This window comes from Ambystoma mexicanum, chromosome 2q (genome assembly GCF_040938575.1).
Source record: "Ambystoma mexicanum isolate Mex_15411 chromosome 2q, UKY_AmexF1_1, whole genome shotgun sequence".
Lineage (NCBI taxonomy): Eukaryota > Metazoa > Chordata > Amphibia > Caudata > Ambystomatidae > Ambystoma > Ambystoma mexicanum.
In genome coordinates this window covers 884,772,366-884,785,165 of record NC_090924.1, presented here as the reverse complement: position 1 = coordinate 884,785,165, position 12,800 = coordinate 884,772,366, and the positions used below count along the sequence as shown (strand labels likewise).

The following is a 12,800-nucleotide window of genomic DNA, read 5'->3' as shown; positions in this document are numbered from 1 at the left end:
TCCGAGGTGAGGTGAGGAGATATAATCATTAAGAGTTGCTGATAACTGTAAAATTATGCATACTGCTACGTTTATGCTAAACACATTTCAATTTCATTTGGATTACACATATTATTTCAAAATGGCATAGAAAGCATCTCCTTTTTGGGTGAAGAGTGGTTGTAAAGATAAGCAGGTAATTACAAGAGTGGTATGGATTATCCCTCGCGGCAGTGGCTATACACAAAGATGAATGGGGTTAAAAGATCAGATAAAGGTTCATATAATGCCTGCTTGACTTGGTATTTCAATTGATGGGTCAAAAGCGGTAACACAAGACCTCTAATTATGGGGAAAGAGATCCGAACGGTGCTATCTGAACACATTAATTATTCTACATTTAAGGGACATGGGTTTTATATTCTCTTGTCTGGCCCTATATTGCCAGGAATACATCCAGTGAAAGTGCATGACTACAATGCTACTCGTATCATTATAACGGTCCTTGGTGTGGTTACTGCTGGTAGCTGGGTTGGTGGCATTGTCCGGATCCCCAGATGACTACACCTGACTTATGCCATTGATGGGGGTGCCTAGCTGTCTGCTTGGTGTCAGTCCGGAAAATGTTGGGCACCAAAACATGCTGACAATGCCGTGCTTGTCTCTCTGCTAGTTTGTTTTTAAATTTGTATCCTTCTTCCGTCTGCTTGAACTACGCCGCTGATATATTATACTTGCTATGACTTAAAATACTGTACTGTATGTGTCAAAGATGTTATCTGCTGCATTTGGTCAGAACGTATTATTAGGTTTGAATTGCTGCGCTTGGAGCAATTAAATTAAGATAGCCAGTTAGTGTTATTTGGGCGGGTAATGCAAAATGCTGGTTGGTTTAAGTCTAATTCGGATTTCAATCTTTACTATTGACTCCTACTTTTCAAGAAACTTGTGTTATAATGGTGACTCTTAGACTTTTACTCCTCATGGTACAAAGGTTGCTTTAAGAACTAGGGCCACATATCTCTGGGAACGTGCTGGGATTGTTCCATTTAGTTCATGCATCACTGTTCTAGCGTACTAGCAAATTGTTTTTTGGCTTAGATAGAGATAGGATGTGAGTCCTTGATTTACCATTGGTGTAGCTTGGTATGGTTGCAATTTGTTCTTTGCCCTATAATTTCATTCTGTCCTACAATGATCTTGCAAATTTAAGAGTATTTATGATTTGCTGGACAGAATGTAGAGGGTTTTCTCATAAATTGCTTAAAGGATTGGAAGTTATGGAAAGATCAGGTATAATGTATCCTTTCACGACTTATCTTGGAGTAAAGACGGTTTGTCTGGGTTTTTTGTGGGTTAGCCCGCAGAATAAAATAATATAAATTCGGTTTGGTTTTCCTGAGGGGAATATGTTATTAGACGGTCTAGATTTTACTTTTTACTACCTGTCAGATTAGTTCAGGTATGAGAGTCTAAATTTTACCATAAAGCTGTAAAGAAAGTATGAAATGGATAGTTTTATTTGATTGATAAGGTTGGTAGAGAAGGTGGGGGACATTTATATTTCTAAAGAATGAGGTAGAAAGAGTTATTTGTAGGCCTTTATTTTATTAGTTTCTGTAAATTTTGTTATATTAGATAGAATGAAATGGGGTATTATGTGTGGCGTGTAAGTTAGGGATGGGGTTTTCTGGATTTAAAATTGTACATATGGTTAGTTTGTGTTCATTTAGGAGAGTAGCCGGGGCATTGGGAAGTTTGGAATGTGTTATTCAACCTGTTGCTTTAAACTGTGGTTGGTTAACTGCTTCTGTTTCAGAAGGGGTGGGGTTGGGTTTGGGTTTCTATTTGTGGGTTTATTTGTATTGCTAAACTTGGTAGAGTTGATTGAGATAGTCTCTGTTGTGCGATTGGAGTTGGGTAAAGTGGAAAGGATGACTGTGGACTTGCGAATGGTAACATGGAATGTAAATGGATTGAATAATCCAAGTAAAAGGATGAAGGTTATAGATTTGTTTACACGAGTTAAAAGGTGATGTGTGTTTTATACAGGAAACACACCTTGAAAAAAATGATGTTGAGAAATTAAAGAGGAGTTGGGTGGAGAGAGTCTATGGTTCATCTTTCAATTCACAGTCCAGAGGAGTAGCTATCCTAATTAGGAATAACTCTCCTATTAGAGTACTTAAAGACGTTTTGGATAAAGAAGGACGGATAATTGCACTGTTAGTGGATGTTCAGGGTCAGGTGGTATCTTTTTGCAATATTTATTCACCATCAGTGGATGATGGGTCCTTCTTCAGAAAAGTGGCACAGATATTACAAGATTTATGATCTAGGGATATCATACTAGGTGGTGACTTTAATATTGTGCTTGACAAAAATATGGATAGAAGTAAATTGACAACTGGTAGACATAATGATAGACAGTATTCGGCGATGACTGATCTACTTTTTGAACATAACTTGAAAGATTGTTGGAGACTAGAGCACTGATCTAATAGGGAATATAGATTCTTTTCTGGTGCACAATTGGTTTATTCAAGACTTGATATGTTTTTAACAGCTGGGAAAATGACGGAGAATTATAGAACAAGCGAAATAGGGAACATTCTTTTGATGGACTATGCTCATGTACTTATGTGCTTGCACTTGAGATTTGGGCTGCACAAGCAATATTTCTGGAAAATGAATACCTCTATTCAACAAAATGATGAAATCGTTGAGAGATTAGTGAAGGAAATAGAGTTATTTGTGTCTGAGAATCACCTGGGGGATTTGAGTCTGGGTATTGTGTGGGAAGCTTTTAAATGTACCATATGTGGTCACCTGATTAGTGTGACTAGTGGACAGAGAAAGCAATGCCACAATAAAGAAGCTGAGCTGGAGGCGAAGGTCAGTGAATTATCTAAAAAGGTTATGGCTAATCCAATAAGTGTGGACTCAAGGTCAGAGATGTTGAGGTCAAAGAAAGATTTGAAAAAGCTGATAGATGAATGTACTGAACTCAATTTCTTTTGGCAAAAATGTGCATACTTTGAGAAGGGGGAAAAATGTGACAGATGGTTGGCTTATAGATTGCGAAAGAGGGAGGCTGAGAGATCTATACCTTCTATTTGGGACACAAATAATAAGATTTCATGCCATCCGAAAGAGATTAACAACATCTTCAGGGATTTCTATGTAGAATTGTATCAAAATGAATTAGGCGTGACGGGTACAGAGAATCACTTTTTGAAAGAGTCAACTCTGTCAGAGATTACTGAGAGTGATTCTCTACTTTTAGAAGAAGACATTACGGTTGATGAAATTAAGAGGGCTATTGTTAAACTGAACACAGGGAAATCCCCAGGCCCCGATTGTTTACAAGTGGAATTTTATAGGTTGTTACCTAATTCTGCCCTGCACTTGTTGAAGAATATGTATACGGTATCATTGGCGAAAGGTTTATTACCGGATACTACTAGACATGCAATGATATCTGTCTTTCCAAAAAAGGGGAAGGATGATACCCTGCCAGCAAGTTATAGGCCAATATGTCTTATTAATACAGACAACAAGATCCTAGCTAAAGTTTTGCCATTAAGGTTGGAGAATCTCCTACCATCATTAATACATAGAAATCAATCGGGTTTTGTGAAAGGGAGGAAAACCTCGAGTAACATCAGAGGTTTATTGCATACAATTTCAAGGGCGAGCGAACAGCAGGAGGATGTTGCTGTGCTATCCCTCGATGCCGAGAAGGCTTTCTCTGTGCTTGAGGGACTGCGATTTAGGGAAAAGTTTGTGTCATGGATAAGATTACTTTATAGTGAACCAACAGCTGAGCTAAATACTAACGGAATACGATCAGACAGATTATCGCTGAAAAGAGGTACTAGGCAGGGGTGCCCTTTGTCACCTTTGTTGTTTGTTATTGCCATGGAAATGTTAGCAGCGACCATCAGGGAAGAATATAGAATAATGGGTTTGTCATGCTGGGGATTAGTGCAAAAATTGTGGTTATATGCTGATGATATGCTTTTAGTCCTCTGGGACTTGCAACATTCGATACTGGCACTTATGGACATCTTTGACAGATTTTCATTTGTGTTCTGGTTATAAAAATAAATTGGACTAAATCTGAGGTACTGCCGCTAGTGCATTTTTGTGATAACAAATTTGTAACATATTTAGGATTCAGATGGTGTACAGACAGAATGCTATATTTAGGTGTTTGGTTAACACCCAGAATCAAAGACATGATGCATGAAAACATGAAGATAGTTTGTTGTAACTTAAGGGATGATCTGGAAAGGTGGAGTCTGTTGAGACTGTCACTTTGGGGCAAGGTGAAGGCTTTGAAAATGGTTTCTGCCCCGAAGGTTAACTATGCACTAAGTATGATTCCTCTGACTATATCTTCCATTTATTGGAATGAAATGGATGGATTACTTCAGGCTTTCTTGTGGGATGAGAAACCACCGAGGTTAAAGTTATGGAAGTTGCAACTACCTCTAGTAAAAGGTGGATTATAGGTACCTAATTTCAGAGCCTACCATCTGGCGTATATGTCTAATTTTTTTGTTCCTTTTTTGGAAGATACAAATGATGATTGGATATTGGCAGAGACTAGCTACAATGGTCCTTTGACGCCAGGAGCTATCTTGACCACAAATTCAAAACGAAGTTGTGGTAAAGATCCACTGATTGTGAGTTTAAGAAGCTTGTGGAAGCAAATGTGTGACTTGATTGGAGTGGATGCGTTGAAGGATCCTGGTGCGTCGATATGGATGAATCCATCTATTAAAATAAATGGCAGAGTGGTGTTTTGGGCTGATTGGTATTTAGGAGGTGTTCAATGAATAGCTGATCTGTTTTTGGATGGGCGATGGATGGCAACGAGAGAGTTACAACTCAATTACGATATTGAGAATTTCAAAGTTTCTGACTACAGAAAGCTCAGAAGTGCAATTGGGGATATTGACTCGGAAAATAGACTTAATTTGGACTTGTTTACAAGGAAGGCAGTAGGAGTGGAAGGAGGAGTAGCCAGCCGTGTTTACAATATGGTTGTGTCTAAGAACAAGGGTAATGACTCATTAAGAAAAGAGTGGAGTAGGAGAATTGGTGCAAATATTTCAGAAGAGTTATGGCAACAAATGTGCGAGAATGTTAGGCTGTGCTCCTTGGGGCTTACAGAGAGGTCTAGACAGAATAAGATTCTAAATTGGGTTCACTAGACACCAGAAAGAATGTGGAAGCGAGGTATGTTGGAGAATTCGGATTGTTGGACTTGTACACATGAATCGGGTACCCTTGAACACATGTCGTGGGATTGCAGGATGGTGAGAGTTTTTTGGAGAGAGATAGTCCTGGTTTGTGAAAATGTGATTGAGGGATTGCTGACTCTGGACTTTAAAACAGTGGTGTTGGGGAGTGATGAGGCTTTGGATGACCTTACTCATTGTCAGAAAAAATGGCTATCCAGGGGGGCCATGATAGGAAAGAAAATAATACTGAGCAATTGGAAATTTGCTTTGAACCTAAAGATTGAGACTTGGACTGAGGAAATGCATGCTCTAGCAGAGGTGGAGAGAGTGCTATATATATATAGGAGGGAGGGGAAAAATAAAGTGTTTGAAAACATTTGGGGGAGATTTTTATCACTGTACTAAACTATAAAATAATTAAAAATGTATCTGAATGCGGGTAGTTGCCTGAGTGGGGTGATTAGGAAGGAGGTATGGGATCAGCTGTGAGATGCTATGTTAATAGTTTCCTTCAATGTTAAATACTGTTTTGTTTTATCTGATCTGTACACTGTTTCTATCTGTAACATAATTGTGCATTTTCTGTATTTGTCAACTTGTAAATAAATGTTTTTTTTTAAAAAAAGAGTTGTCCTTCTATCAAACCCTTGACAATTAAAAAAAAAAAGAAGCCGCAAATTAGACAGGAAGAACCAGTCACAAGCTAAACTGTCCAGTTCACACATTGCTATCTACATTGTTCACTGCTTTTGCCCAAACATGGCTTCATTCCCCAACGTTTTGACTTTAGATCTCAATGTTTTATAGCAGCCAAACAGAACTGTATTGTGAGGGACCATCCCAAACAAAAGCACAGGGTTTGATTTTCAGCATTATACTTTGTCTTCAACAGGATTGAATGAGGCTACACAACTCTGGTTTATTTTGTATTGATTATGGAAGGTCAATTTTATTGTGCCTCCATGTACATTTGTATAGTTCATTTGTATGGCAATGCGTGGATTTGAACCCACAATTGGCGATTCATATTATATTATATATATTATGTTCTGCTCCTGGGTTCTGCACATTGCTGCCATTTGCATGTGCTACAGGTGCTCTGGTGGATCCGAACCAAGGGGATGGGTTCAGTTACTTCGGAGAAGTTAAATGCACTATATGTTTACTGTTCTGTTGAAACATGTAAATCGGAACAGTTTCAAGGCGCTCTGAGTTGAGGGCATAGGATGCCTTCCTGCCTAGAACGGAGCCTGATATGCATGGGTGCAAGGAGGCCGGCTCGAGTAAGTGAATAATGTATTTCTGTATAATCCGCCAATTCGAGAGTGAGTTTAAAGTAGGAATGAAGATACTGCATACAATATCAGGGGTATTGCAAACTTTACATTAAGTGAGCTTAACTCTAGTGCATTATTTAAATTATTACACACCAAATACCATTTCCAGTTCAAAATCAGAATATAACTCTTTCAGTTTAATAAACTCAATGATAAAGACGTCAACAGGAATATGTATTTGATTATAGAAACCATTTGAACAACAAGCAGAAGAGTGAAGACCACGGATAGACATGTGCATAAATATGTTAATTCATGCTTTCATTGATTCTGACAATATGTAATCCAAAAATGTAATCTTTGTAAACACGACTACATTGTATCTATTTTTACAGGAGCTGGGAAGTGTCTACAGTATACTGGCAGCAATTTTAAATGTTGGCAACATCGAATTTTCTTCAGTGGTTTCTGAACATCAAATTGACAAGAGCATTATTTCCAATGCAACTGTGCTTGAGAACTGTGAGTTCAGCTTATTTTCTTTTTAACTCTTTGATGTTTCTGTGCCTGAGGAGGATTCTGTGCTTGTTCATCTAGGTGGCTTTAATCATTGACTGTCTACACAGTGGCAGTGTCACAGAGAGGTTACCATGAGTAATTCTGACCTACTCCCGAAAGAGAGACTATTCGATTGACAAGGACATTACTGGATGTAACGCTGAATTTTACTCATGACATACTCTTGTGTTACTCCTAAAGAGGGAAGGGTAAATCAGATTTACTGCTGGCAACTTCCTTCTGGATCAGTTGTATAATATTTAAGAGATTTATTAAACTGATGAAAGTTTGACTGTTAAAAAAGTCAACATCTAACCTAGTGTTTCATAATCGAACAACATTTTCTGATCAATGTGGCATGAAATTGATACACTTCCTACAAGGAAATGTCACTTAGTTTCAAAGGCATTGCTGCACTTTCAAAGGTAAGAGTGGTGGTTTAAAAACTGCAATCAAATCAGGGCCAACATTTAGGTGTGGTATAGAGTTACTATTATCATTTGTATTGTTGTTGTTATTATTATTATTATTATTATTATTATTATTATTATTATTATTATTATTATTATCATTATTATTATCATTATTATTAATATTGGGGCATTTATTGAGCACAGACCTTGCGCTGGGAAGCACAGAGTGCTTCACAATCATAGGGGGAAGAACATATTGATGGAAGCAGTGAAATCAGGTAGCAGTGAGGGAGAGGGTGGGCAATTTGACAGCAAGGGATATAAAAGCAACCAGGGGAGGAAAGTGTGGGGAGCAGATCTCCAATTCTCGGGATGTAGGTTAATGTAGGTGTTAGGGGGGAGAGATTGCTTGAATAGGGGATCCATTGCTTGTATAGGGGTCGTTGAACTGCTTTCTGAACTGTAGAAGTGAAGGGGACAAGTCTGGTGTGGATGGGGAGAAGGTTACAGAGTCTTGGGTCATAGACCGAGGAGACCTATCTTCTGGGTCTTTCCTTTCTGCACTGGTGGAGTTCAAATCTGCACAGGAATTCAGGTCTCCGCATGCCCCTACTTCTGGTGGATCATAGGCCTCCAGAGATGCTGAGTTTCTCAGTGAAGTAGATTAGGGACTTGGGTGACAGCCTCGTACATAATGCAGTTGAAATTGCAAAGGGCTTCTGGTCCACACAGGACAGGAAGACTGCCCCTCAAATTAAATCCCTCTTTTGTTTAAGTAGACAACAAAACTGCCTAAAAATCACAAAGCTACTAAAAACAAAACATTTCAATCATGCATTTGTGTGAATCTCCTTTATTAAATGTATGCTAAAGCCTCATCCAACATAGTGAATGAAAAAGGAGCACTGGGCACCTCTTCTAAATCAGCATCCTTTCTTACCACTATGGGCCAACATGAACCTTTTATCATGTTGAAAATGTATTTTTATACTTCACTGGCAAAGTGTTTTCGCTTGGAATTGGCAAAGGATTGCTGAGCTATAAACCTCCGAGATAAATAAATAAATACAACAAAGCTAATTTAAAAATTGTAACATGATTCATCTTTGGAACAACACAAGTGTGATGTCACTGTCTTAGAGAGAAAGTTCATGCAGTATTTCTTTGGATAACACACATATTCTGATGAAAGGGACCATCAGGTTTTGTCCAAGTGATTGACTTTTTAGAATGAGTCCATCTGATATAATACAAATAGGCATTTAATGCATGATTTAGGTTAGTTGAAATGAAGACCATTTAGTTCACTAAACGTTGTTATATTATGATGTAAGCATTATACATTATTACAAAATATGTTCTAATTTGATGGTCTAAAATGATTGCGCTTAGTTAAAAATCTGACATGAATGCTTTTTATGGAATTGAATAATTGGTTTAAGAATTATATATTTATTATTTATTATGTAGGGGATGTTTCCCTTGGAGAGTGCGACATAGCTCTTATGGACTTTTTTGCAGCACCATATATACATTCAGTTTGCATGTGCATGTTCATTGAAACTTCTGTTTTCATTTCATGAGTTTCATTAAATAAAATTAGATACATTATTATGGCCAGCACATATAGTTAAACTCTGTGCTCACACTCTGGCTCTCATCATCACGAGTTTTGTCAATGCCTCCTTCCTCACCAATGAAGTCGCGTCCAACATCAAATCGCTTGGAACAACCCCTTTCCTAAAGAAGCCCTCTCTTGATCCCTCCATACCAAACAACTACCGGCCAATCATTACAGTCCCCTTTTTAATCAAAATCCTGGATAAAATGGCCTACCTACAAGTGCAGAATTTTATCGAGGTAAACCACCTACTTGGCAAGAGACAATCAGGCTTCCGTCCAAAACATAGTACAGAGACTGCACTCCTGGACCTCAAAAACCAAATGGATTTCATCAGGGACTTTGGCCATCTCGGCATTCTTGTTCTCTTAGGCGTATCCACTGCCTTCAATTTAGTAAACCCTGGTACACTCTGCCAACATCTAAACCAGCACTTCTGCTTTTCCCCAGAAGCCACTGCCTGGATACATTCCTTCCTCAATGCCCGGGCCACCAGATTGTTCATAAGAGAAGCAGCTGCTGACCCCATTCCAGCCCCCCTTGGCTGCAGGGGTCCTGTCTCTCACCTACACTAAACAACACTTAAAGAAAGCCTCTATTTGATCTCCTTGACTCCCTGGGTGTCATCTACAGCAACTTCGCAGATGACAACCAAATACTTATTCCCATCTCAAGCAACTTCTCGCACGACATCAATGCTATAAACTCGATCTACATCACCATACAAAATTGAATGGCCACACACAACCTGTGCTTGAATTATAAGAAAACCAAGCTCCTCATTGTCGGCCAACTGCCTAAAAAATCTTGACCGATTCTTCTCCTCCATTTGACCGATCCTTCTCCATTTGTATTCGATGGCACCACCATCCCTGTTCAGATAAATGTAAAGAATGTTGGTGTACATCTCAAAGCTTATCTGACCATGATAAAACACATAAATGTGCTGTCATTCACTACAGCCTAGACCTCATGGCTCATCTCACTGAGCAGACCATTTTTGACTCCAGTTAACTGTCTAACCCTAGCACATGCACTAATCCTATCAAAATGTCATGACCCCTACCCCTGGCCCTCACTGGCAAGTCAGCCTTCCAGTTAGGGCCAGGTCAAAGGCCTTAAAACCTCATCCAAGACTCTCTGGCGCCAGGCTCATAACCATCATGAAGACCAACATTAGAATGGGACTATTTACTTGGGACTATTTCACTTGGGGTGTTCAGCCAACATGGAGGCACACACATAGCTCAGGAACTGAGCTATGCGGTCTAGTCTTTTGGATGTGGCAGGCCTGGGACTACATTACCTGGAGTACTTTGGGTGTGGCAGTCCTGGGACTATTTTAGATGGACTACTTTACCTGAGACTTTAAACTGCACCCAAACAGCAGAACACACTTCGCGTTATTCTGCTGTGGGCAGCGTAACGCTCACCATGTCCAGTTCTTTGATGCCAGCTTACCTGAAACCAAGGACCTGCACAGACAGAAGGAACACTACAAAACTTACCTGGAATAGTATCCTGTTCTCAATCCATCACTGACTGAAGTTCCACTCACCTGAAGGTACGAACTCCATCATCCGGCACCGCATGCATCCTGGAATACTATAACCTGGAAAGAGGAGAAAGAAAGACAGCATTAAAAAGCGTTTACTCACGTTTCCTCCCGAACAAAGAAAGCCACACAATTCTTACCTGGGTAGTCATCTCCTGGTCAGCATCATCGCTGCAACATCACGGCGCTCGGCTAGGAACATTGCATCCTGCAAGGAGAGAAAAGACACAGGTTAGCAATATAAAAGGCGAAACAGCGCCGCGCATCGCGCATTACTCACCGGACAGCATCGCGCACACCGCGCTTTTGCCTACCGGCCCATGCTCATCTTCAAACTGCATGACAACAGCAAAATACCTTTCCATACCTAAAAGGATGGAAGCAAGACATTATTATTCGAACTAAGAGGAACATAAGAACTGCATATAAAGACTGTAAAGCAGCAAACCTACGGAGTCGCAGCAGGCCTGGATTCCCACAGGGGGCTTACACTAGTGAAGTAACTTTGTCGCTGCTCCCCCCCCACATCTACGCGCCCCTGCCACGAGGAACAGGATGGAGAATCCACCTTTTACAATATTAAGGTGAGAAGAAGGCCCAAGGGGGAGGAAGGAGTTGAGGCCAAGGAAGGTGGGAAAACATAAAGACAATCTGGTATTGAATTCAGCTCTCCTATATTGCAGACCCATCTTTAACCAGAGGCCTTACCAGGGGACCAGGGGAGAGTTCGAGAGTGTAAATCATCCAACCAGGGCTGGGTGGCGTCCCCGTGGATACCAGGTGAGCGTAACACAAAATTAGATTACTGCAACGTGCTGCTTATGGGCACCTCGGTCACTAACCTAGCAAAACTACAATTGCTCCAGAATAAAGCGCTTAGAGCTGCACTCAGACTCAAGCTTATGGACCACATCTCTATCACCAGAAGAGAGACTCACTGGCTACCAGTAAAAGCACAGATCGAATTCATAACTCTCTCCCTCACACACAAATGAATCTATAAAGTAACACCCAGTTACTTCATTGATTCACTGACCATAGAACTAGGAGCAAGAGTCCTCAGATCTAAAACCAGTGTTTCTTTGGTCGCCCCCCACTTCAAAAGCATAAGGGCAAGTAGCTGCAGCTTCAGGGTCACCGCACCCTCTCATTGGGACTCCCTCCCGAGCAACATCAGAAACGAGCAATCATATTATGTATTCAAAAAGCTTGTAAAAAAATTGCTTTTCAATATGTCTGTATCAAAGCAATTGTATCATGTATTTCAAAAATCTTATATAAACATGACTATTCAATTAGTTTGAATAACCAAGTATACCTGTAAACATATGCTGCTATGTAATGAACGCTGTGGTACCTCTGGGTTTGGATGTTATATAAATTTCATAAATAAATAAAATAAATAAATGGCTGGGCTTTTCAATGGTTAGCGGTTTGCAATTGGGAGGAAATAATTTACATAAGGAGCTAGGCAAAAATTGAAGATGCTCTAAGCACTGAAGTAAGTTCACCTAAATACCGAGGGCATTGGAAGTGGCAATGAGCCCTTTGACCGCTTATCACATCAAAATATGAAAAACATGGTGTGACCAGCAGTGTGTTTAATGTGATCAAATAGTGCCAACAAACCATGCATTGGTTATACACACACATCAAGCTCATACCTGAAAACAAACTACCATTTCATCACACAGCCCACAAAGAGAAAGTGCCGGGTTCTACTTCAAGCATTTCAGTGCAAATGCAGCACATTCGCCACTGCAGTTTGCTGTGCGTACTGCCACCCGTCTCTGAATTGGGTGTCAGGGTTGTTGCTGGGTAGGAACGCTTGAAGGATAAGGGTGGGGAGTTGGGCGGTGGACATTGGAGGATGTATGGTAGAATCTGGCATACCGCTTGAGGGGATGGTGATAAGTAGGCATCAGACTGTCCCAGCATATGGAGGCAGGACATCTCTTTTCGGGAGGAGACAATAGCTTCTTCCCACCACGTTTGTAATACAGGATGAGTAGTGGTCATTATTCTGTATACCAATGTCCATTGCCCAGTCTTTGTGCCTTGAAGACGTTGGGCCATTATCAGAGACGTAGACATGGTAGGGCCTGAGCGGGCAAGGCTCTCCCAAAAGCTGCAAATGCCCACTCA

General features: G+C 40.2%; 1 protein-coding gene across 4 annotated transcripts in view; it reads left to right on the top strand.

Moving 5' to 3' along the window:
• The window catches only part of MYO3A (myosin IIIA), a 2,295,212-nt gene that overhangs the window by 1,029,329 nt on the left and 1,253,083 nt on the right, over positions 1 to 12,800 (top strand). For all 4 annotated transcript variants that reach the window (XM_069648154.1, XM_069648153.1, XM_069648152.1 and 1 more), the window contains one exon: positions 6,904 to 7,030. In XM_069648154.1, coding sequence (XP_069504255.1) covers positions 6,904 to 7,030 — 127 coding nt within the window. The remainder of the gene's footprint in view (positions 1 to 6,903; positions 7,031 to 12,800) is intronic.